We start from the raw sequence: 26,367 nt of genomic DNA on the forward strand, positions 1-26,367 counted from the left end.
AGGAGAGAAGACAAACCCTGCTCCGGCTGGAGTTAGAACCAGAACTTTATTGTAGCAGATACACTTTCTGACCTGTCAATCATCAATATACACATCTGCGAAGGGAAACCGCGCAGTGACAGCATGAGGACATCCCCTGGGCGTGAGCGTCTGTCCGCTGTCTAAACGGAGCAGCTACAGGGACAGGACATGGAGGATGGCCACACACAGCACAGCCACCAGTGTCCTCAGAACCAGCAGTCAGGGTCACAGAACAGTATTCAGAATGATTGCCCACCCGTTTTAGAAATCTAAAAGTTTACATGTAACTAAGAGCAAAGTGCTATGTGGGTTTTTAGACCATGACTGTTTTCTCTCCTTTTGCCCTACCACTGAACACAGCAGCAGGGCTCCTGGGGGGAGAGGGATTTCAACCCCCCTGATGGCAGGAGGCATCCCACGGGGGCGGGGGCTCTGGGGAGGAGGAGAGGAGAGAACAGGCTGTTGTGGAAAATTCCAGCACTTTGCCTTCAGGCCATGGGTCTCTGCTGGACGTTCTGAGTACAGATCACTCAGGCCTCCTGCCTTCTCCGAAGGGAGTGGTCAGCCGGTCTGCAGGACACCTGTCAGTTTCTCCTTTTACCAGCAGGGAAATGCACATCTAAGCATAAACCACAAGGCTGCACACGGTGAGACCAGGCCACTGCACAGGGAGCTGCTGTCGGAGTGTGGAAAAGGGGCCAGTGACCCCGCACCCCTGCACCCCACGCCAAATTAGGTCAAATCCCAAAGGTGAGGCCCGGCTACTTGTAGCTGCCGAAGGGCGGCCCTGGTCCGGTCTCTTGAGCAGCACAGCTAAAGGCCTGTGACCCTGACTCCCGGCCACACTCAGACCTGAGCAGGGGCTGGGACGGGGCTGGGACGGGGCTGGGCCTCTCCCTTCGGCGTCGAGGGAGGGAGGGCCCGGTGGGAAGAGCCCGTGCTCAGAGCTCTGAACTTCACTTTACATTCCAGTCCCGGGTTACACTAGCACAAAGGACACAAGGAATCCGATTTATTTACAAAATATTAAAAAGTCAGTTAATCATCTACACAGTACCCCCCCATCCTGCCATTATTTATACATGCACTAGTTTGGAAAAAATAAAAACTTTTTTTAAAAAAGAAAAAAATGATTACCGGGTGGGAGTGAGCATGTTTTACCCTTTGTCAACGAGTCCAGCTGGCATGGCTTTTCTGGAGTGCGAGGGGCCAGCGTCCTCTCCCCGGGGCGGGGGAGACTCCAGACACAAATGCAGGGCCTGAGGCGCTGCGAGGCCCCTGTGCGAGCCGGATGGCGGCCAGAGAGGACGTGTCGGCTCCTCGTGGGACTGAAGAGAGCGACCAGGCAGAGGGCAGGCGGGAGCCTAGGGTCCTACACACCAAGCACGGCGACGATCGTGGCGGGGAGGGGTCTGCACACCTACTGGCTGAAATGACTTTGTACATCGTGGACCCTTGGGACTGGGAGAACAGATGGCAGCAGAGTCTTTGGAAGCAGAAACCAAGATGGCCGGGGGCGCGGGTCAGTAGCTGAGGGTGGAGTCATCCCACTCCAGCTGCTGCTGCCGGGTCGCGTTCTGGGGGTCACCCTGCTCCCCCTCCTCCTCCTCGCTGCTCTCCGACTCTGCGCTGGTGATGTCATCTTCTTCCTCGCCGTCCTCGCTCTCCTCTTCCTCCTCCTCCTCCTCCTCCTCACTGCTATGCTGGTCCTCGTAGGTCTGGCAAGGAGAAGTGACGGCCACGTGAGTCCGGCCCTGCCCACAGCCCTGTCACCCGGCATTCTCCTCTCCACAGCCACAGAGGAAGGAGAACTTGCCCCAGCGTCTCCCTCCCCAGCGAGAGTAGCCAGAAGTGAAGGGAAGGCCAGGCGCGGTGGCTCACGCCTGTAACTCCACACTTTGGGAGGCTGAGGTGGGCGGATCACGAGGTCAGGAGATCGAGACCATCCTGACTAACACGGTGAAACCCCATCTCTACTAAAAATACAAAAAATTAGCCAGGCATGGTGGCGGGCGCCTGTAGTCCCAGCTACTTGGAAGGCTGAGGCCGGAGAATGGTGTGAACCTGGGAGGCAGAGCTTGCAGTGAGCAGAGATGGCGCCACTGCACTCCAGCCTGGGCGACACAGCGAGACTCCATCTCAGCAACAACAACAAAAAAGAAGTGAAGGGAAAACAAAGCTCCAGTCAGTACCCATGGAGTCACCCACATACAAAGCAGCTGGGGACAGCACCTCGGCTACCCCACCAGAGAATTCTCTCAGGAGTCCCATGGCCAAGAGCGCCCAGCCCTGGCACGGCTCATCTCCACACTTAGTAGGCAGCACAGCCTTGAATAAGGCCTCTCTGAGCCTCGGTTTACCCATGAAGACACCTAAGCCCCAGGCTTGCTGAACAGATGATGCGATGGAAAGCGTGTGAACCCGAAGGAGCCGCGCCATACTGGCTTCTCGGAGGCCCTGGCCCGCATTGCCTCTCAGTCTTGGAGGTCGCCTGCCCACTCCTACCTCCATGGGGTTGACAGTGATGGTCAAGGCGGAGTCGTCCCAGTCCATCTCGTTCTCCTTCCCGGTGTCCTGATCCCGCATGGTCCGCTGATGTGCGGCACGGATCCGAAACACCCCCAGGATGATCATGAACACCAGGAAGCTGACGCACACCACAATCACAACGGTCGCAGTGCTGGGGACGACTGTGGGAGAATGAGGGGGCGAGGCGTGAGTGAGGTCACTCAGCCCAGAGGGCCACCGTGCCCTTGACCACCTCGGCTGTGCCCGGTCAAAACGGTCTGGACGGCATGCTTCATCTGAACCCAGAGGCCAGGAGGAAATACCACGAAAAGCTCAGCATGGGCCTCGAATCTGGCTCGGCCACATCCTGCTCTATGGCTGCGGGTGACATCATCTGCCCTCTGAGGGCTTTCGTTTTCTTGTGTGTGACGGGGAATAACTGGGACAGGGACTGACCGGCAGTCATGCTGAGCAGGAGGCTGTGCCCACGGTGGGGTGGGGGCAGGGCGGACGGCATGGAGCATCTCCGCTTGGTCTCCCTCCCCTTGTCCTACCTGCAAATGGGTGGGGGTTGGCCAGGTTGTGGCCTGACAGGTCAACAAAGGAGCGGTGTTCCGGGTGCACGAACTGTGGCTGGGCAGCCATGTGGTTGGCGTGTTCCACGGGGTTGGCCGTGTGGATTACATTCACCTACAGCAGAGAAAGAGAAAGGAACGCTGGAGACATCCTGAGCCTGTCCAAGAGGTGACAGTGGAGTCACGCAGCTGGCATGACCAGTGCCACTCCAGGACTGCAGCTGGGGGCAAATGGAGCTACGGGAAAAAGACAGACCAAAAAAAAAAAAATCAAGAGTAAGCACTTAAAAAACAGAAACAGAAAAATAAAAACCAACCAAACAAAAGAGAGTACTAAGCACTTAGAAACTGCTGTAACAATCTAGTATTGTCAGACGTTCCAGAAATGTATCACTTTTCTAATTATTATTATTATTTGTTGAGACTGGGTCTTGCTGTGCTGCCCAGGCTGGAGCACAGGAGCTGTTCACAGACATGATCACGACTCACTGCAGCCTGGAACTTCTGTGCTCAAGTAATCCCCCCTCTTCAGCCTCTCAGGTAGCTGGGACTACAGACAAGCCCACGCACCTGGCCGCAATCCATTTTTCTTGCATTTTATAAAAGATTATGCTCAAAACAAGAGCAGAAAAACAAGCCGACGGCCCTCCCCCTGGGTCGTTTGGGAAACACTGGCGCAGACCTTTCTTCCTCAAACCACAGTCGTGTGACAGACAGCGCCAATCACTACCACTGATTTCCTTTCAAATCTGTTCCCCTTTGGCTCAAACAAAACAGGCGTCGGTTCTGCAGCACCGAATTTAGCATTCTGCTCTTGAGTTCGTGGTGAGATGTTCCATTGCTAAGAGTAACTTTGGGTCAATTTTCTCCAGGCCACAGAGGGCCTGAGCAATGAAGCAGCTGCTGGATAGGTCTGTAGATGACCTCAGAGCAGGATGAGCTGCCCTCTACTCAGTGTGGCCTGTGAGTCACCATCACCAGCCTCAGCAGTACTGGTCCTGCCCGTGCGGGTCCCTGCATGAGCCCCTCTCAACCTGGGCCGAAGACTCAACTTCATTCACAGAAGGGCCAGTCACCTGGCACAGATGCAAAGAACTTTTGGTTCCCTAGGAGCTGCTCTTTCTAAAACAGCGTCCTTGGCTGGCCACAGTGGCTCATGCCTGTAATCCTAGCACTTTGGGAGGCCAAGGCAGGTGGATTGCTTGAGCCCAGTGAGGACAAGACCAGCCTGGGCAACATAGTGAGAACTCGTCTCAATCAATCAATCAATCAATCAATCAATCAATCAATCAAACAGCATCCTCCTGTTTCTCTCATGGGAAATCTCAAGAAGCCCCAGAGGCATTAACTGCCACTTGCTCTTTGTCACCTCCCTCCAAGGTTCCTTTGGCTACAATTCAGGCTGAGGCAGCAGGGGAAAGGGGAGCACCCCCCACCCCAAACATAACCTGTCACTCCAACAAGCCCAGGTGTAACCTGCAGCAGGCCCCAGGCTGGAAAGGCAACCCCTTAGAATGAGCCTGTACAGCTGCCACCGTGAATGCTCTAAGGGCTGGCAGTTGTGAACATCAGGGCTGCGAATCAGAGCACTCACTCACTGCTGCTATTGGCCCTGCTCTGTGGGAGCCCCGTACTCACCTCCACCTTAAATTCGTTGCTGATGTAGCGGCCATTCAGCTCCGAGCAGATGAGCTTAAACTTCCGGTCAAGCAAGGACCTGGCGTGCCAGTTCCGATAGCGCAGGAGGTGCAAAACCTCCTCGTAGCTGGCCATGGTGTCCACACCTGCGGGGGTGGAAAGGGGGAAGATTGCTGGGTGGCTTCGGGCAGGAGCATGGGCAGGGCTGCAGCCGTCAGCACAGGCAGGCTCAATCAGACACCGGGTTAGCTAGGCCAAGGGGTCACACAAGTTGGCCTTCCAGCCATGGGAATAAATGCAGTGTGCACAGGGGCATTCTTCCCTCTGCGGGGGACGTGCCATCCCACGCCTCAACCCTCCCCCTTTAGAGAGTAGTGGCTACCCATCCGATTCCTGTCCAGGAGACAGGAGTGTGCATGCAGCCAACAATGATCCCAGTGACCGTGCTCCTTCCCCATCTCCCTCTAAGATAACTCAACATTCTCAGATGGCAGGCGGCAGCCAGCCAAGAGCTCTCAAGGTCCCCTGTTGCGGCCTGGCTCACCAGCATGGCTGCGACGCTCCCCTTACCTGTGAAGGTCATGCCCAGCTCAGAGCTGCTCACTTCGATGCCCTTCTGCTGCAGGCGGGCCATGTCCACTTCTAGGCTCTCCTGCTCGTGGTTCAGCTCCTCTCCCTCCACTGTGACCTCACACGTATCCAGGTCGTGCACGATCTCCTCAGACACCAGTGATTCTTGAACTGCAAAAGAGGCCCAACCAGAAATATAGCAGGGGCAGTGGGGCCCAGCGTGGTGGGGCACACTCGATGCCCTGCCGGCTCACCCCAAACCTACATGACAGAAGCGTGAGTTGCTTTCAAGAAATGGCCAGACGTGTAATCCCAGCACTTTGGGAGGCCGAGGCGGGTGGATCACCTGAGGTTAGGAGTTTGAGACCAGCATGGCCAACAGGGTGAAACCCCGTCTCTACTAAAAATACAAAAATTAACCGGGCGTCTTGGTGGGTCCCTGTAATCCCAGCTACTTGGGAGGCTGAGGCAGGAGAATCACTTGAACCCAGGAGGTGGAGGTTGCAGTGAGCCAAGATCGCATCACTGCACTCCAGCCCAGGTGACAGAGCGAGCCTCCAACTCAAAAAAAGAAAAGAAAAAAAAAAAGAAAGAAAAAGAAATGGGGGAGTTTCATGTGTCCCGAGTAAAAATTGTGGGGACATTGTGCCCCCATGGGCTGACCAGCTTGGCAGGCACAAGCAGGGTCTCCCGCAAGTGCCCTCAACCCCCTCAACCTCAAGCCACATCTCAAAGCCTGAGAGCGACCAGGAAAAGATGCAAGACTCCTCCAGATGGGATTCCAGAGATCACCCTGAGCTCTAGCTCACGGGTCAGATTCCAGAAGCAACCCGAGAGAACACCAACAAAACATTAAAACCTCCCCAGATCCCACAAAGACAAAGAGCCCTGCAAATACACCGCCACAGCAGGGCTTCCGGCCGAGGCAAGGCAGGCCGCGCCCCACAGAGCACGTTACCTGTGGGGTCCTCAGCCCCGTCCCCTTCAGGCTCCACTTCTCTCGTGATGGTGCTGATGATGCGAAGCTCGGGAAAAAGGAACACCCCCTCTGAGCTTTCAAATTCAGAAGCTGCTCGGGCAAAATGGTGGACGCCGCTCAGGCTGATCTTGGGCTCCTCGGGCTGTAAAACCATCACGTAGCCATCTACCGGGGGGACCGAAATGCAGGTGGCCTCGTTAAAACACCTGCCAGCAAGAAATGGGAAAGGGTCAGGGCTTTGGGAGCCGATCTTGGAGCCCACCTGTGCAAAGGCACATGGAGGTGGGATACACAGGCCCCTACTAACACCTGCTGGGGCCACTCCAGGAACACACTTGCAAACATGATGCATAAATGTCACTCAGATCTCTCCCCCGCACTTTCTGGTAACACACAACGGCTCACCTTTCCCTACAGAAGGGGTTAGGCTGTCTTAAAAACCTAAATATACAAGTGTTATTGGGCGAAACAGGCCTACTGTTGAAAATCAGGACGTACTTGATTGTGCTGGTGATTTTCAGTCTGCGAATTCCGGGCGTGGGGAACTGCCGGGAGTTCAGGTATGAGATGTGCTGCATGGCCTTATCCAATTCCCCGATGTCTTCTCCCTCCAAGGTCAATACCAACTGACTGGGGTGTGCTTGGATCTGAAATCACATCAGACACACAGAGAAGGGGAATAAGGCGGTAACTGCAGGAGCTGAAACCACGGATGCCTCTACGAAGGGGACTGGCCTGGGGTCGATTGCAATTGCTGACTTGAAAAAGAAAAGCTCGTTTAAGTCCAGCAAACACAACTCTTTAACCCAACAGTAAACGGATCAATCACAGATGACTCCCTCATCCCACCAGCCTCTGGGGCTGCAGCCTCCGGGGCCCATGGGTGCTGTGCAGTGGAGCACTCCATGTTACCTGCACGCCTCTGCCACTGTCTTCCGGGACCTGCAGGTCCAGCCCCTCCTTGCAGGTATACAGACAATCGATCACCTTCTTATCTGCGAGTTTCCCGGAACGGAGAGTTAAGCCAGCCAGATTGCCTCGGAAATACTGGGTCATGTGCAGGTCACCACCTTCGGGTCGGGAGAAAAGGCGGAAGAGTCAGGCATGCAGCTCGGCATCACCCAACTCACTTCTCACTCAAGATGGTGTTACCGGTGCTGGCAGCTCGGTGGATGGACATGCGGGTTAGTTCATACCAAGTCCTGTTAGCCTTGCAATCTACATGGAAGCGCAATGAAGAAATTAAACCGTTTATGATCATGCACATGGCCTGGAGAAAGGGAGAGTTGGGGGCGCCTCACCTGAAGCCAAGAGGTTCCCTGAGGGTCCCCACACCTCTGGCCACTCCCCAGTAAGGTGGCCTACCCTGTTCTCATCACCAGGGTGTGTGGTGACACTTCCTACGCCGCCAGCCTCTCCAGCCACTGCCTTCTCAGGTGGCTGGGTTCCACGTGGCTGTTTTCTCTACCTGGCACGCCCTGGGGAATGAACCCACACAAGCGAGGCAGGGAGGATAACAGGGAGGCTTAAAATACTCCCTGTACAGAACGGCCTATTTCAAGGATGCTATGGTATTGAGTCCCATCCTTCCTGCCTCCTCCTGAGGACTGCTGAGAAGTGCAGATGTTACAAGGAAAACCAAAACCCAGAAAATGGCCCTTGATAGATGACAACAAAGAGCCAAAAACAGGTTACACTAAACCTTGTTCTTAAACTGAAGAAGGAAAAGGGACACATTTTCAGCAATGTGTCTCATTCTGGTAAGGAAATCAGGCACTGTAAATCATCACTAGGAATTGAGGCTTCTAAGAAACGCCCATGCCTGTAATCCCAGCACTTTGGGAGGCTGAGGTGGGTGGATCACCTGAGGTCAGGAGTTCGAGACCAGCCTGGCGAAACCTCATCTCTACTAAAAATACAAAAATTAGCTAGGCATGGTGGTGCACGCCTGTAGTCCCAGCTACTCGGGAGGCTGAGACAGGAGAATTGCTTGCACCCAGGAGGCAGAGGTTGCAGTGAGCCAAGATCGCGCCACTACACCCTGGACAACAGAGCAAGACTCCGTCTCAAAAACAAACAAACAAACAAACAAAAAGTCAATTTAAAATTTACTGCCAACCAGGACAGAATATCTACAAACAAGTCTTTTCCTGTCTCGTGGTTCAGCCGCATGACAGTCACGAGGCGGCCTCCCAAACCCTGCCTGTGAGACTGAAAAAGCAGGGAGCCTCATGCAGTGGGGTCAGGGTCAAACTGGATGGGGGGAAAAGTCCCATGCGTGCACTGCCTGAGATGTCATTTGTCCTCACTCCAGCTGGGGTCAGAATGGGCAGAAAAGGGAACTCCAAGAAGCAATGGGGAAGCGCAATGCAGGGAAGCGGCTCAGATGGTGTCCGGGACCAAAATGCAACTGGGGCATTTCATGCTACACGTGGAATGAATCAGTATCTCATCTTTAAATGAAACACAATAGTGAATGTAAGGAAAAAATCCAGCAACCTGCAGAGGCCACAGTCACAGGCTCAGTTTCATTGTCATTTTCAACTCCTGAAAACTCTGTGGAAAAGCAAGACAAAGACAATAGAAAAGGACCAAGAGGTTAGGGTCTTCAAACCAGACCTTGAAAACCAGGTTTGAGGCAACCAAGTACAAACCAAGAAGAGAAAATTCCTCTGTGATCCCGCTCTGGGATGTACCCATCTGGATGCAAGCTTGTACTGGATCACCTTTTCCCAGACGTGACATTTACCACCCCCAACCCCAGGCTTCTTTTGTTTTCTTCTTTTATTCCACCTTCCCACATCCTCCTTGCCAAAACATACGTTAGATTCAAAATAAGATGAATGAAAGTACACACACAGAATTCGTTCCCCTCCCCAATCCGCGCTATGAAGTAGGACACTCCACAGAGGGTGAGCCTGGGCTGCAGCGCTGTTCCCGATATAAATAACACCAAGTTCCGGATCCACAGCACCTCTTTTCCTAATAGGGAAGACACTGTGCAGGCAAAACGGCATAGCACACACGTGTCCAAAGCCTGGTACAAAGTAAACATGCGGAAGTCCGTATATTTTGGAAGCTCCAAACAAGTGTACAGCTGTCTAGCGGTTAACCTTTGGGTGATAGAGGAAAGACGACATTTTCAATCACTTTTTCTGAATGAGAGGGAGATGCAGAGGCTAAGGAACCCACCTTGGGAAGCATAGCCTACTGTGGACCTGGGGACCCTAACCACCTTCAGCTCCTCCAGCTCCTGGATCCAGTGTCCTGACTATAACGACCTACCAGAAAGGCCCACATGTGGCGGCTGAGCACAGAACCAGCACTCTCCAGGTCATGTTGTAGGAGAAAGGCTGCTCCTCAAGCCCTGCAGCCCTGTAGCCCTCCCCTCTATGGTGTGCTGGGGCCCCTTTTGGGCTGCGGCTGTGTGGGGACGCGTCGAGGGGCAAGGCTAGAGTTGTATCCAGGTGAAGCCCATGTGAGTCATAGGACTGTGCAACCTCCACACACACCAAGATTCCCCTACAACACGCTGGTAGAAGGGAATGAAGCTGCTGCCCACAGCCCAAGCTCTCCACGGCAAAGGTGTAGCAAAAGTGGCAGAATCCACCGAAAAAAAAGAAAAGGAGATCCTCTCTCCTGTTAACTGAGTTTTAAAGAATCTGTGGGGCTTTTGTTTGTTTGTTTTGAGACAGAGTCTCACTCTGTTGCCCAGGCTGGAGTGCAGTGGTATGATCTTGGCTCACAGAAACCTCCGCCTCCCAGGTTCAAGTGATTCTCCTGTCTCCCAAGTAACTGGGATTACAGGCGCACGCCACCACGCCTGGCTAATTTTTGTATTTTTACTAAGGACAGGGTTTTGCCGTGTTGGCCAGGCTGGTCTCGAACTCCTGATCTCGAATGATCCGCCTGCCTCTGTCTCCCAAAGTGCTGGGATTACAGGTGTGAGCCACTGCGCCCAGCTATCTTCCATAAATTTCTAACCTTACTCGAGGTACAATATTTCCACAGGGAGAAAAAAAAAAATCAAAAAGTAATTGATGATGATGACATCTTGAAATGACACAGCACAGAGTCCAGTGCAAGGGTCAAAGTGGCAATCACGAACCTCTGGGGTGGGTTCCATGAACTTGGATAGGAAAAACTACATGCTTATTTCCACTAACTTCTGAAATTCAGCATTTCCTTTGGTTATAAATGTAGGCTATACATCACAGCAGTGTTAGCAATGACTGCAACTTTGTCACCAACAGAAGGCACTGATATTTGCGTATCAGGCCACAGCTGTTGCAGCTGCCACCGGGATCCTCACACAGCCCTCACAACTTGGAACTTACACCACTGTTGGACGTGCTGCTAAAGCTGGTTCTTCATTTGTTAACATAAAGTCCCACCGGTGTTACTGTTTCACAAATGTGGTATTTCAGGATGTTAATAACGATGTTTCAGTTGAACTGATTGCCCTGAAATCCTAGACATTTATTTTGTAGATTAGTAAGAAGGGATCTATCCGCCTTGCCAGACCACCCAAGGGCTCCATGGCACAAAAAACGGCTTAAAACCCCAGGTCTGAGACGGGCACGGTGGCTCACACCTGTAACCCCAGTACTTTAGGAGTCTGAGGTGGGAAGATCTCTTGAGCCTAGGAGTTTGAGATCAGCCTGGGCAACACAGTGAGACCCCATGTTTATAAAAAATTAAAAATAACAACAATAATAAAAACACTGATCTGGTGGGTCTGAGCGTGGGACCGGAATACAGAGGTTTTTCTTTTTCTTTTGAGATAGGGTCTCACTCTGTTGCTCAGGCTGGAGTGTAATGGGGCATTCTTGGCTCATGCAGCCTCTGCCTCCCGGTTCAACTGATTCTCCTGCCTGAGCCTCCTGAGTAGCTGGGATCACAGGCACACGCCACCATGCCTGGCTAACTTTTGTATATTTAGTAGAGACAGGGTTTCACCATGTTGGCCAGGCCGGTCTCGAACTTCTGACCTCAAGGGATCAGCCCGCCTCGGTCTCCCAAAGTGCTGGCATTATAGGCGTGAGACACCACGCCTGACCCACAGGCTTTTCAAAGTAAAAAAATTCAAAACCCTAGCTCCTGATTAACCAGCTGGGTGACGCTTGGCTTGTTGCGTCTCTAGGCCTGAGTTTCTTCAGCTCTAAAAAAGGGATTTTAAGGTTTAGGTGAGATGACGTGTATAAAGGAGTTGGCACACAGCCTGCCACTTGGTAAGTACAAGTAACAAGCACTGGTGCTCTGGTGGTTATCGTGTCCCCTCTCAGCAGACTTCGATGGAACCCTCCCCCATTGGCCCTTGCTGAGGGTGAACAGAGCCCTCGCAGCCCTCCTACCAGGTCACCAAGTGATAAACACTCTGGAAGAGTCCTCCAGGTCCAAGGCATGCTTCTACTTCTGTGTCCTTTATTTCTCTGCCTGACTCTTGCTGTTGCCTCTTTGTCCTTGTGAGCCTTTCAACAGACGGATTAATTTATAAAACAGTTCCCCCGACTACACTCTCCCTCTGTGCAACGCTCCCTCCTGGGTTTCCGGGAAAGGTGACGGTGTGGTCAGTCCTATCACCTTTATGGAGCACCCACAGATGGAGCTACACTAGCTAGAGTGGGGCATCGGCAATGTCCCCAAATAGGATGTACACAGGAAATGGAAGGAAGAGATCCAGGACACGAAGGTAAGGCTGTAAGACGCTGACCACAGCCTGCTGCCACCAACCTAGTAAAGAGGTACAACTTAATTCTCGAGTCGAGGGCTGGGGGTAATGACAGTTACCTTGCCAGCAAGCCCCCACCACGAGCTGAGTTTCTATCTTGGATGGATGGAGCGGGTAATCCTCAGTCACAGAGAAGGGCTCGTGGGACGTGCCATCCACATAGAGAGTCACGCTGGGGAATTCCACATTGAGGACGTAGTGGTGCCATTCCTCATCACAGACCTACAGAGACAAAGGGAAGCGGGGGTGGTGAGATGTCCACTTTCCTTCTCAACAATGCCCATGGAAACCAAGTCACCCAAAACAAGGGTCTTCCTAGAAGGAAAAGGATGAAGAAAATCTAACCACAAAATACCTGCAAATACATCTCACCAAAAGAAGTCCAGCCTCTCTAGGCCATCTCTAAACTACGTGGCATGCATTGCTCACAACCACAGGACACAGCCCAAGCGGGGAGCTGCCCAGTTCTGCTCTGCCAATAGCATAGCACCAGGAAGTTCCTGTATGGGCAAGCTGGATACCCACCCTTTAAAGGGTTGAGTTAGTTTGCCACTGGCCATTCCTTTTCTGAATAAAAATAAAAAGTGCTTTTAGGCCAGGCGCAGTGGTTCACGCCTGTAATCCCAGCACTTTGGGAAGCCAAGGCAAGATCACTTGAGGTCAGGAGTTTGAGACCAGCCTGGCCAACAGCGAAAACCCGTCTCTACCGAAATTACAAAAATTAGCCAGGTGTGGTGGTGCACGCCTGTAGACCCAGCTACTCAGGAGGCTGAGGCACAAGAATTGCTTGAACCTGGGAGACAAAGGTTACAGTGAGCTGAGATTGCGCCACTGCAATCCAGCCTGGTGACAGAGCAAGACTCTATCTCCCCCCTAAAAAAAAAAAGTGCCTTTAATCTCAGAATAAGGCATACCACAGTACATGTATTTTATTTTCCAACTCAAAGTTGATGATCTCAATAAATATGAACATCAGCTCCAAGGGCACCCCAAATCAAACTGTGTTCCCATCCCGTGATGAATGAGCGTGTGAAACCGCATCAGCCAGCTGCAGTGGCGGGCCCCTTATCTGGGTCGTAACTCAAACAAATTGTAAAAACAAAAACATTTATAAGGCTACTTGAAATTTGAACATTGACTATTTGATCATATTAGCAATTTTACTTTTTTTTTTTTTTTTTTTTTGAGACGGAGTCTGGCTCTGTAGCCCAGGCTAGAGTGCCGTGGCCGGATCTCAGCTCACTGCAAGCTCCGCCTCCCGGGTTCACGCCATTCTCCGGCCTCAGCCTCCCGAGTAGCTGGGGCTACAGGCGCCCGCCACCTCGCCCGGCTAGTTTTTTTGTATTTCTTAGTAGAGACGGGGTTTCACCGTGTTAGCCAGGATGGTCTCGATCTCCTGACCTCGTGATCCACCCGTCTCGGCCTCCCAAAGTGCTGGGATTACAGGCTTGAGCCACCGCGCCCGGCCAACTGTTTTTTTTTTTAATGTGAAAGAGTGCTGTGATTTTGCTAGTCTATCAGAGATACATAATGACATACAGGCATCTACAAGAATGAAATGCTCTATTTGGGATTTCTTGAAAATTATTAAGTAATATTTGAGGGCATAATAAAAATTTTCAGCAGCGAATAGGGGTAACAATGAAAGAAGATTGACCAAGAGTTGGCAGTTGTTGAAGGTATAAGGGCAAACAGGGCTATTCTTTACACTAATCTGTCTGCTTTTATATAAGTCTGAAATTTTCCATAATACAGTTTTTAAACAGTATATACTTAGAAGATACTAAATATATACATACAGAATATGGCTACCATAACAGAACTGTATCTAAAATGTCTACCTATGTTGAAAAATATTTTTCCAGGACAAAGCCTTTCTTTAGTTTCTTCTCTTTTTTTTTTGAGATGGAGTCTCACTCTTTTGCCCAGGCTGGAGTGCAGTGGCACGATCTTGGCTCACTGCAAGCTCCACCTCCCGGGTTTACACCATTCTCCTGCCTCAGCCTCGCGAGTAGCTGGGACTACAGGCACCCGCCATCATGCCTGGCTAATTTTTTGTATTTTTAGTAAAGATGGGTTTCACCATGTTAGCCAGAATGGTCACCATCTCCTGACCTCGTGATCCATCTGTCTCAGCCTCTCAAAGTGCTGTGATTCCAGGCTTGAGCCACTGTGCCTGGCCTCTTTAGTTTCTTGAAAATAATTATCATAATAGTTTCTGAGAAATAATCACTCACATAAATAAAAAAATACACCAATAAGAGATGAATGCTACCCAGCCTGACCAACACGGAGAAACCCCATCTCCACTAAAAATACAAAAATTAGCAGGGTATGGTGGCGCATGCCTGTAATCCCAGCTACTCAGGAGGCTGAGGCAGGAGAATCGCTTGAATCCAGGAGGCGGAGCTTGCAGGCTTGCAGTGAGCTGAGATGGCGCCAATGCACTCCAGCCTGGGCGACAACAGCGAAACTCCGTCTCAAAAAAAAAAAAGAGATGAATGCTACCAACTGGACACCCACTTCATCTTTCCACTATCATATACTTTTTCCTTTCTCATGTATTCTCTTTTACTTTGATCTATCCTATGATTATTTTAGACAATATTATATTTTAGTAACATATAACACATAAGCAGGCACATAACACATAACATATAAGCAGGCACATATAACATATGTCAGCTTTTGCCCACTAACTCCACAAGACAAATAAATGATGATAAGGCCAAAGGTTTCCTTCTCATCCCAACTCTACCTCAAAAGAAGAAATGATCTATTCTGATTTTAATGAGGTTTCTCATTTTGCAGTGCTCTCTCGTTTCCTGTAACATGTGGGGTTTTTCACAGGATATTTGCTTTTTATCACAGCAACTGCTAGAAAATTAGCTTTGCGGCTGGGCACAGTGGCTCATGCCCAGCACTTTGGGAGGCTAAAGTGGGTGCATCACTTGAGGTCAGGAGTTCAAGACTAGCCTGGCCAATATGGTGAAACCTCGTCTCTACTAAAAATACAAAAATTAGCAGGGCATGGTGGTACGTGCCTGTAGTCCCAGCTACTCAGGAGGCTGGGCAGGAGAACTGCTTGAACCCAGGAAGCAAAGGTTGCAGTGAGCCAAGATCGTCCCACTGCACTCGACAGAGTGAGACTCTGTCTTAAAAAAAAGAAAAAAACAGGCCAGGCGCGGTGGCTCAAGCCTGTAATCCCAGCACTTTGGGAGGCCGAGACGGGCGGATCACGAGGGCAGGAGATCGAGACCATCCTGGCTAACAAGGTGAAACCTCGTCTCTACTAAAAAAATACAAAAAAGTAGCCGGGCATGGTGGCGGGCGTCTGTAGTCCCAGCTACTCGGGAGGCTGAGGCAGGAGAATGACGTGAACCCGGGAGGCGGAGCTTGCAGTGAGGTGAGATCCGGCCGCTGCACTCCAGCCTGGGCGACAGAGCGAGACTCCGTCTCAAAAAAGACAAAACACAACAAAACAAACAAACAAACAAAAAAAAACAAAAAAAAAAAACCCCACCACCACCACCACCAAAAAGGAAAATTAGCTTTGCAAAGGCATGACATCATCAAAAGGAATGTAACTTTACCTAAGGTCAAAACTGTCAACTAGTTCAAGAAGCAGTTTGTGTGGCACCTGAAAGGTGCCAAGATTGCTGGTTCCTTGAAAATTTAAGATATCCTGTGATGCCGAGAACTGCTGATTCACCTGGGGCTCCCTGGCACAGTTTAGGAGCCAAGGCTTTAAATGATGCATAAATAAACACAAGAATCTCAATCCCAATTGTATTTATTTATTTTATTTTTATTTTTTTAAGATAGAGTCTTGCTCTGTCACCCAGGCTGGAATACAATGGCACGATCTTGGCTCACTGCAACCTTCACCTCCCAGGTTCAAGCAATTCTGTCTCAGCCTCCCAAGTAGCTGGGATTACAGGCACACGCCACCACGCCCAGCTAATTTTTGTATTTTTAGTAGAGACAGGGTTTCACCATATTGGTCAGGCTGGTTTCGAACTCCTGACCCTCAGGTGATCCACTTGCCTCAGCCTCCCAAAGTGCTGGGATTACAGGCGTGAGCCACCATGCCCAGCTTCAATCCCAATTTTAAACAAACACTGCTTATTTCAATAACAGTATTTCAAATATTAAAATACACAATTTTTATAGCAATACTGTATATATAAAATATATGGGAAAAATGTAGGCTTTTAGTGGAAAGTTGTCAGATTTAATTTGCTACCCTATTACCCACAGACACAGAAATCATAAAATTATAAATATACACTGACTATACACAGCCAGTCATGTGCAAGGTTGCAATACCTGCTTACTCTCTCTTAGAAGATCATAATTAGTGTTTTTCCTTTTCTTTTGAGACGGAGTCTCACTCTGTCATCCAGGCTGGAGTGCAGTGGCACAATCGCAGCTCATTACAGCCTTGATCTCCTGGGCTCCATCAATCCTCCCACCTCAGCTCCCCAAGTAGCCGGGACTACAGGCGTGTGCCACCATGCCCAGCTAATTTTCATGGTTTTTTTGTTGTTGTTTTTTCTGTAGAGACAGGATCTCAGTATGTTGCCCAGGCTGGTCTCGAACCCCTGGGCTCAAGCAATCCTCATGCCTCAGCCTCCCAAAGCGCTGGGATTATAGACGTGAGCAGCCTGCCCAACCCTAATAGTGCATTTTCAATTCACTCACCTGATTCAACTTCCAGTGGAATTCTGCAGGTCTGTATTTCTTCTCCTCAGAAGGATCCTGACGGAGGAGGAAGATCAGCCGGCACCCATGGACGTAGAGCGAGTAGTGGTGCCGATTCATATCTGCAAAGGCAGTTTCTACGGGTAAATTGCCAACTAAAGACCCAAAGGAGAAATAAAAGCTGTTTCTTGAATGGATTTTGAAGACACAATTTCATCTGCATAAATGAACTCTTCAGCTGAGCCAAGACGGAGCTTAGAAACAAATACACCCGGGCTTTCCTGAGAAGCGGAGCCTGTGATCACCATGGACCCCACTGAGCAACAACAGCAAATATCCAAACGCCCAGGCCGCGGCCCTCGGGGACGTGCCCCAGGCACACAGCACAGCACATGGCCTACGAGCACCAGGCCTGGCATCGGGCCCTGGGAAAGGAGAGGGAGTCCACTGCCGGCATCCACCCCACTGGACACTGGGGCCCGGCATCGCTTGCAGAGCTATTACCCTACCTGTTTTATCAGAACTGCAAAGAATCGTCTCCTTCTTCCTGCCAAAAGGCCCGTGTCTCATCCACACAGAGATGGTGAATGGCTCTTTGGGGTTGACCGACACGATGCCATCCGGGATCCTCACTGCCTGGGTGCCATTGAACTCAAACACCTGGTCGCTGTCGTGGCCATTGTCGGTGGGGAGGCCCACAGTCCAGTTCAGGGAGCCACTTGGAGATGGCAGCAGCTCGGCAGTGCCCGCGGCTGCACCTGAAGCCACAGTGCTCAGTGAAACTCACGTGAGGAGCCAGAGGTCCCGTGCACCTCAAGCCCCCAGGCACATGCTTGTCTTACACTTAGGCAACCTGCTGGTTCGAGTTTACTTTCTTTTTTTTTTCTTTCGAGACAGAGTCTTGCTCCGTCACCCAGGCTGGAGTACAGTGGCGCAATCTTGGTTCACTGCATCCTCCACCTCCAGGGTTCAAGCGATTCTCCTGCCTCAGCCTCCCAAGTAGCTGGGATTACAGGCACGCACCACTACGCCTGGCTAATTTTTGCATTTTCAGTAGAGCCGGAGTTTCACCATGTTGACCAGGCTGGTCTTGAACTCCTGACCCCGTGATCCGCCCACCTCGGCCTCCCGAAGTGCTGGGATTACAGGCATGAGCCACCACACTTGGCCCTTTCAGTTTACTTCTCTTCAAAAATCAGGGTTTTAAATTACAAAAATAAAAGTAACAACCATGGATTTGTATAAGGAAGGGAAAGGGCCAGGCATGGTAGCTCACGCCTGTAATCCCAGCACTTTGGGAGGCCAAGGCAGGCAGATCACAAGGTCAGGAGATCAAGACCATCCTGGCTAACATGGTGAAACACCGTCTCTACTAAAAATACAAAAAATCAGCTGGGTGTGGTGGCGGGTGCCTGTAGTCCCACTTACTCGGGAGGCTGAGGCAGGAGAATGGCGTGAACCTGGGAGGTGGAGCTTGCAGTGAGCCGAGATCCTGCCCCTGCACTCCAGCCTGGGCAACAGAGTAAGAATCCACCTCAAAAAAAAAAAAAAAACAGGAAAGGAAAGGAAGCATTTCTGGTAATCTGATCCAAATTATACCATTTTAGTATAAACACCCAGTCCTCCTTTGATAAATATACCCAAAAATGATGTGTTTTCTTAGAAAAATGGGAGTCCTGGCCAGGTATGGTGGCTCACACCTGTAACCCCAGCACTTTGGGAGGCCAAGGCACACAGATTGCTTGAGCCCAGGAGTTGGAGATCAGCCTGGACAACATGGCGAAACCCCACACAAAAAAAACCAACACAAAAAACACAAAAATTAGCCAAGTGTGGTGGTGTATCCTTGTAGTCTCAGCTATTCGGGAGGCTGAGGTGGGAGGATCACTTGAGCCCAGGAGGTTGAGGCTGCAGTGAACTGTGATTGTGCCACCACACTCCAGCCTGGGCGAGTGCGACCCTGTCTCAAAATATACATAAACAAATAAAATAAAAGTGGAGTCCTGCTATGTATGTGCATAATATGTGTATATTCCTAGTAATATTCTTCTATCATGTAATTTAAAATATCTGAATAGCATTTCTTTCTTTTTTTTTTTTTTTTTTTTGAGACAGGGTCTCCTCTGTCGCTCAGGCTGCAGTGCAGTGGTGCAGTGTTGGTTTAAATGCAGCCTCGACCTCCCAAGCTCAAGCAATCCTCCCACCTTAGCCTCCAAAGTAGCTGGGACCACAGGCGCATGCCACCACGCCCAGCTAATTTTTGTGTTTTTTGTAGAGATGGGGTTTCGCCATGTTGCCCAGGCTAGTCTCCAACTACTGGGGTCAAGCAATCCACCCGCCTCAGACTCCCGAAGTGCTGGGATTATAGGTGTGAGCCACCACGCCTGGCCTGAATAGCATTTCATTGTACAGATACAGCATCACTTACTGACCGGCCTCCCAGCTGGGCATTGAGGCTGTCCCTAACCTTTTCCTATTAAACCTCACCTGCATGCACAGCTTTGTGTGTCTCCATGATTATTCCCTTAAAATAAATTCCTAGAAATGAAATTACTAAGTCAAAGAACACAAAAAATGTTTTCCAACTGTTCTTATGTATTGCCACATTCAAATAAAAAAAAAATTTTTTTTGTCCACAGGAAAAGATTTTGCAAGCTCCTTCTTGACTAAGCTATTACTCGGAGCAGCAGGCCTTGGCTGGACCAGCCTGGTCTTTTAGAGAGTAACAGAAGACCTTGGTCCAAATCTTAGCTCCTGAGGCTAGGCGTGGTGGCTTGCGCCTGTAATCCCAGAACTTTGGGAGGCTGAGAAGGGCAGATCGACTGAGGTCAAGAGTTCAAGACCAGCCTGGCCATCATGGGGAAACTCTGTCTCTACAAAACTACAAAAATTAGCCAGGCATGATGGCAGATGCCTGTAATTCCAGCTACTTGGGAGGCTGAGGTGGGAGAATCACTTTAACACGGGAAGTGGAGGTTGCAGTGAGCCAAGATAGCACCATTGCATTCCAGCCTGGGCGACAGCGAGACTCTGTCTAAAAAAAAAAAGAAACCACACACACACACACTAAAACCTCAGCTCCTGAATATGTGGCCTTGAGCAAGCTACTTAACCTGCTTTAGTCTCAATTGTTTAATTCCTCTATAACAAGGTCAATACCCACCTACTCTGTAGGCTTGCTGGAAAGACTACGCTAAAACACACATAGAAGTACCTGGCGTAAGGCCAGGCATGGTGGCTCATGCTTGTAATCCCAGCACTTTGGGAGGCCGAGGTGGGTGGATCACTTGAGGTCAGGAGTTGGAGACCAGCCTGGCCAACATGGTAAAACCCCATCTCTACTAAAAATGCAAAAAGTAGCCGGGCATGATGGTGGTTGCCTGTAATCCCAGCTACTTGGGAGGCTGACGCGGGAGAATCACTTGAACCCGGGAGGCAGAGGTTGCAGTGAGCCAAGATTGCACTATTGCACTCCAGCCTGGGCGACAGAGGGAGACTCTGTCTCAAAGAAAAAAGAAAAAAAGAAGAAAAAAAAAAGTGCCTGGTATATAGTAAGCATTCAAATTCTTTCTATTCTTCCTAACTTTATTCTGCTGAAAAAAAATTCGCTTAATACCATGAAATGAGAAACAGAATAAATTTCATACACTATAATTACATGCATGGTTTAAAACAGAAAATGTGCCAGACCTCCTGACTTATATATATTGAGGTGACAATTACGAATAGTTGGATTCGGAGTTGCCACACCCCAGTATACTCATATACTTCCAGTTTATGAAAACGGTGCTTCATTTAGTGGGATTTATCACCAGCCAACTACATGCTCTTCCCTCAGCATCTTCCATGACAGCCATCCATACCTCACTTCTTCTTCATTTAGATAAGCCATAAGCCAGAAAAATATCCATAGCCGACAGTAAAGAGAGAGACCTAGCCTTCTGGTGGGTCTCCCAGTAATTCTGTCTCTCAATTTCTCCACACAATATTGTAATATAGAAAGTCTATGAAGATTCTAAGTTAGATGTGGCTATCTTTAGTTTTGATTTTCTAGTTCATGTTTGTCAAAAGCTATCATATTACTTATATGTTTCCTTCCGTTCTTTTTGAGACAGGTTCTCACTCTGTCATCCAGGCTGGAATGCGGTGGTGTGATCTTGGCTCACTGCAACGTCCACCTCCTGGGCTCAAGTGATCCTTCTCCCTCAGCCTCCCAAGTAGTTGGGACTACAGGCGTGCACCACCACGCCTGGCTAGTTTTTGTATTTTTTTGCAGAGACAGGGTTTCGCCATATTGCCCAGGCTGGTCTCGAACTCCTGAGCTCAAGCAGTCTATCCGCCTCAGCCTCCCGAAGTGCTAAGATTACAGGCATGAGCCCCCGCACCCTGGCCTTTTTCTTCAGTGTGTAAGTAAACATCTCATTCCATGTAAAACTCACTCCATGTATTCCTATAGAAGCCCTTTTTGGATGATTCTCAATGTATGTTGGAGAAATACTTCCTTCAAATCAGTGGTTCTTTTTTTAAAACAGGGTCTCGCTCTATTGCCCAGGTTGGAGTGCAATGGTGCCATCACGGCTCACTGCAGCCTCAACCTCCCGGATTCAGGTGATCCTCCCACCTCAGCCTGCCAAGTAGCTGGAACTGCAGGTGCATGCCAACATCCCCAGTTAATTTTTCAATTTTTTTGTAGAGATGGGGTCTCGCTGTATTGCCCAGGCTGGTCTCAAACTCCTGGGCTCAAGTGACCTTCCCACCTCGGCCTCCTAAAGTGCTGGAATTACAGGCATAAGCCACCATACCTGGCCACCAGTGGTTCTTTTTTTTTTTTTTTTTTTTTTTTTTTTTTTTTGAGGATGGAGTCCATAAAACTCGCCAGCCCAGGCTGGAGGAGGCCTTGATGCGTGGCGATCTCGGCTCACTGCCAAGCTCGCGCCACGAGGTTCCACGCCATTCTCCTGCCTCAGCCTCCCGAGTAGCTGGGACTACAGAAACCCACAACCTGGCGCCCAGGCTACATTTTTGTATTTTTAGTAGAGGCCCGGGTTTCACCGTGGTCGATCTCCCTGACCTTGTGATCCTCCGCCGCCTGGCCTCCCAAAGTGCTGGGATTACAGGCGTGAGCCTCCGCGCCCGGCATCACCAGTGGTTCTTAAAATGCACATATACACAACATATTCAATAGATGTTTGAACATATTCAAAGCCCATCCAGTATTAAAACTAGCCAGCAAGGCAGCAAAGTTCATTTCAGAAATGTAGATCCTCTATCACAGTTTATAATTAGGAACACAACACACACAAGTATTTCCAGTTGTAAAGGTCCCTCCCACCTCACCGAAGCCAGCCGGATGCAGGAACGCCTGGTCTCCTTACCACAGAGCCGGTGGAGGGACTTCTCCGAGTAGGTGTCTCGGTCGCAGCCTTTCCCTATGTGGCTGGTTTCTAGCTCCACTGTGGCCTGTACTGAGGCAACTGGCTCATCACATGTCTCCAGGTGGATATTTGGAAAGACGGCCAACGCGCCTGTGCCCGGCTCATACTCAATCCTATTGTTCCATCCTGCATTGGTCCACAGATCAGCAGGGGAGGAGAGAAGGAAAACACACACTTTAGGTTGCTGCAGCGTATCAGTTTTATGAACAGATGTGGCCGGGCGTGGCGGCTCACGCCTGTAATCCCAGCACTTTGGGAGGCCAAGGGGGGGCGGATCACAAGGTCAGGAGATCGAGACCATCCTGGCTAACACGGTGAAATCCTGTCTCTACTAAAAATACAAAAAATTAGCCGGGCGTGGTGGCGGGCACCTGTAGTCCCAGCTACTCGGGAGGCTGAGGCAGGAGAATGGCGGGAACCCAGGAGGTGGAGCTTTCAGTGAGCCGAGATCGCGCCACTGCACTCCAGCCTGGTGACAGAGCAAGACTCCATCTCAAAAAAAAAAAAAAAGGAACAGATGTGAGCGCAGGGGAGAGAATGAGACTCACCTTGCCACCCAGGGGCACAGGTGGGCTTAACGCTAATCTTCACCAAAACATCTTCTGTGGCTCTTTTCTTCCCACAGTCATAGGCAGTGACGGTCAGCTTATACTGATGTTCTTTCCCGTAGTTTAACTTTTCTGTGTTTTTTATATAACCTTACAGGGGGCAAAAACAACAGTGAGAAGCAAAACCCACGCTGGTTTTACTTTTGTTGTCCTACGCGGAAAGATAAAATGCATACACTTTAAGCCCTGTAAGTACTCAGCCAAAAATAAACATATGCTTGTGATGCTTAACCCGCAACCTGTCCTCCCTGAGCCCGAACACACACGAAATCCACCCTGAAGAGTTTCAACAGAAGAGACGGAGCCACACAACTCGGTCTCCACTTACTCTCCCAGTGTTATGTTGGGCTTTCCATTAAGATTTAACTGTCTCCATACATTAAGAGAATTAAAAAGACAAAATAATTCAAGTACCTCAAGTATTAAATACAAGATCACTGATCAAACATTTACTTTATTAAAAGAAAGAGATTTCCTACCCCCACCCGCTTAGAACAGAAGCCTGCTTTTTGAATGTGAGTACAGATCTCTGGAAAGTGTTTGCAATGTCCATAATTCCATCAAAGATTCTGGACTGTGCATTAATTAACAATGCAAATGTCATATTATTTTTTATTTTTGGAGCAGGGTCTCACTCTGTTGCCCAGGCTGGAGTGCAGTGGCCCAGTCTCGGCTCACTGCAACCTCTGCCTCCCAGGTTCAAGTGATTCTTCCACCTCAGCCTCCCAAGTAGCTGGGACTACAGGTGTGTGCCTGCAGTCCCAGCTACTAGTGAGGCTGTGGCAGGAGGATCCCTTGAGCCCAGAAGGTCAAGGTTACAGTGAGCAATGATTGCACCACTACATTCCAGCCTGGGTGACAGAGCAAGACCTTCTTTCAAAAAAAAAAAGAAAAAAGATATGGCAGGACATTCTAACTTAATGGAGAACATGGCCAGGCATGGTGGCTCACGCATGTAATCCCAGCACTTTGGAAGGCCAAGGTGGGCAGATCACCTGAGGTCAGGACTTCAAGACCAGCCTGGCCAATATGGTGAAACCCCGTCTCTACTAAAAATACAAAAAAAAAAAAAAAAAAAAGTTAGCTGGGTGTGGTGGCGGGCACCTGTAATCCCAGCTACTCGAGAGGCTGAGGCAGGAGAATCACTTGAACCCAGGAGGCAGAGGTTGTAGTGAGCTGAGATTGTGCCACTGCACTCTAGCCTGGGGAACGCAGTGAGACTATGTCTCAAAAAAAACCACAAAAACAAAAACAAAACACTTAATGAAGAACAGAAAATGAGAAACTAAATGTAAAGGTCAGTCTCATACCGATGCATGTGGATTGAAAGTTAAGAAGATTAAAAAAATAAAGCCGGCCGGGCGCGGTGGCTCAAGCCTGTAATCCCAGCACTTTGGGAGGCCGAGACGGGCGGATCACGAGGTCAGGAGATCGAGACCATCCTGGCTAACACGGTGAAACCCCGTCTCTACTAAGAAATACAAAAAACTAGCCGGGCGAGGTGGCAGGCGCCTGTAGTCCCAGCTACTCGGGAGGCTGAGGCCGGAGAATGGCGTGAACCCGGGAGGCGGAGCTTGCAGTGAGCTGAGATCCGGCCACTGCACTCCAGCCTGGGCTACAGAGCGAGACTCCGTCTCAAAAAAAAAATAAATAAATAAAATAAAGCCATGTCAGGTGGGAGGATTTTTATTTGATTTTGGTGGGAAAGCGAAAAAACAGGAGAACACAGGACTTTCAGGTTCCAGAGAAGAAGCTGTCAGGGGACAAAGTAGGAACTTAAATGTTTTTACAATTAAAAGCGAAAGCACTCCAGGTTAGGTCTCCCGTTTGTGAGTTTCGTGGAGTTCTGACAAAGCACAGAAGCTGGGGTGTAAAGTCAGTGGGGTTGGCAGGGACTGTCTACCCAGCTAAGGAAAGCGCACTCCTCCGTTCTTACCATCTTTGTCGACAGTAAAGGGCACGTCTGGAGTGATGATTTCGTAGCTGCAAATCTGGCTGAACTGAGGGGAGCAGTCGGCATCCATGGCCTCCACCCTCAAAATGCTGTCGTACTGCTTCCCCTCAACGACCGTGGCTTTGTAGGACTTCTCCTTGAACACGGGCGCGTACTCATTCACGTCGTTCACCTGAATGTGGACAGTTGCTCTGGATGGAGGGAGGGAGAAAAATATGGTTGTTTTGCTTGTTTTCGGTGTCAGTGTGTGTGTGTTTACCCAAAAGATACCAATTCTGCCTTACTTTAAAATTTCCTGTTTCTGATACCTTGTTTCATGAATTTCATATGATGAAGTCAAAAATTAAACCAAGCTATTCACTGCTTTTCATTCAGTGTGGAGATAACAGAAAGTTAAAAGAGGGATTTGGGTTGGTTCTTCCATATCCTAAGAATAAAGCAAAAAAGCAATCATCTAAAATAAAAGTGTCTTGGGTGTTTTTTTTGACAACATGGGACAGGACAGACAGAAGGGAGATAAACAATACCAGACGTCTGTTTGTTCTCCAATTTTAAAGTTGAAACATATTTTGTCGCAAAATCCAGAAAAAAATAGAGCCAAGGGAAGAAGGGGTATGAAACAGAGAAAGCATAAAATGGTCTGATTCTGAGAGTTCAAACGAATTCTGTCCTACTTCTAGGGAATAGGCTACAGACCATGGCATCACCTGGTCCTGATTCAACAAATGGAAGAGCTCAGGAGGGGCAGGCCCTTGCCACCTGCCAATACCCCAGCTCAGTTACCAAGAAAATTAGGGTGCCGTCAGACCTGGCTACAAATAAAGAAAACTGTAGGTTTCAAGGGCTAATGGTCAGGGCATGCTTCTGAATCAGACAAGGACTTTGGTCAAAATATGACCTTTGCAAGGGAAACAATAACATTACGCTGTGGAAAGAGGAGTAACTCACTGGGGTGCTGTGCCCTCTGCTCACCACGAGCCTCCTCATCCCAATGCCGGCGGTCTGACCCTCACAATGGGTTATGTGACCCATCTCACCCACATACCCTTCTTTAGTAGATGTGCTAAGGAGACACTGAGACTCAAGGTCAGGCATGGTGGCTCACACCTATCCCAGCACTTTGGGAGGCCGAGGCGGGAGGGTCACCAGAGGTCAGAGTTCAAGACCAGCCTGGCCACCATGGTGAAACCCCGTCTCTACCAAAGATACAAAATTTAGCCGGGTGTGGTGGCATGTGCCTGTAATCCCAGCTACTTGGGAGGCTGAGGCACGAAAATCGCTTGAACCCTGGAGGTGGAGGTTGCAGTGACCTGAGTGAGATTGTGCCACTGCACTCCGGCCTGGGTGACAGAGCAAGACTCTGCCTCAAAAAAAAAAAAAAAAAAAAAGTAAAGAAAACAAAAGAAACAGACTCAACAAAATTAAATTTGCACAATGCCAAAGGGCTAGCAAGTGGTGGAGAAAAGACTAGAGCTTACAATCTAATTGTAGACGCTTGACTTGAGAACACCAGTGGTCTCCAACCTTTTTGGCACCAAGGATTAGTTTCATGGAAGGCAATTTCTCCACAGATCGGGGTGGGAGGATGGTTTGGAGATGAAACTGCCCCACCTCAGATCATCAGGCAGTCGATTCTTGTAAGAA

General features: G+C 49.7%; 1 protein-coding gene across 6 annotated transcripts in view; it reads right to left on the reverse strand.

Moving 5' to 3' along the window:
• Window positions 1-27: 27 nt before the first annotated feature.
• The window catches only part of CLSTN1 (calsyntenin 1), a 103,174-nt gene continuing 76,834 nt past the window's right edge, over window positions 28-26,367 (reverse strand). For 4 of the 6 annotated variants that reach the window (XM_017957007.2, XM_017957006.2, XM_031664261.1 and 1 more), the window contains 15 exons: window positions 24,706-24,914; window positions 22,710-22,859; window positions 22,102-22,287; window positions 17,236-17,484; window positions 16,727-16,848; window positions 12,082-12,244; window positions 8,791-8,847; window positions 7,204-7,361; window positions 6,790-6,938; window positions 6,271-6,497; window positions 5,313-5,483; window positions 4,743-4,888; window positions 3,084-3,219; window positions 2,527-2,711; window positions 28-1,739 (listed from right to left, as the gene is read on the reverse strand). In XM_017957007.2, coding sequence (XP_017812496.2) covers window positions 1,545-1,739; window positions 2,527-2,711; window positions 3,084-3,219; window positions 4,743-4,888; window positions 5,313-5,483; window positions 6,271-6,497; window positions 6,790-6,938; window positions 7,204-7,361; window positions 8,791-8,847; window positions 12,082-12,244; window positions 16,727-16,848; window positions 17,236-17,484; window positions 22,102-22,287; window positions 22,710-22,859; window positions 24,706-24,914 — 2,503 coding nt within the window. In that variant the 3' untranslated portion in view covers window positions 28-1,544. The remainder of the gene's footprint in view (window positions 1,740-2,526; window positions 2,712-3,083; window positions 3,220-4,742; window positions 4,889-5,312; window positions 5,484-6,270; window positions 6,498-6,789; window positions 6,939-7,203; window positions 7,362-8,790; window positions 8,848-12,081; window positions 12,245-16,726; window positions 16,849-17,235; window positions 17,485-22,101; window positions 22,288-22,709; window positions 22,860-24,705; window positions 24,915-26,367) is intronic. The other 2 variants (XM_017957012.2, XM_031664262.1) reach the window with 1 other exon arrangement.

The sequence above is a fragment of the Papio anubis genome, chromosome 1 (assembly GCF_008728515.1).
Source record: "Papio anubis isolate 15944 chromosome 1, Panubis1.0, whole genome shotgun sequence".
In the NCBI taxonomy this organism is placed as follows: Eukaryota; Metazoa; Chordata; class Mammalia; order Primates; family Cercopithecidae; genus Papio; species Papio anubis.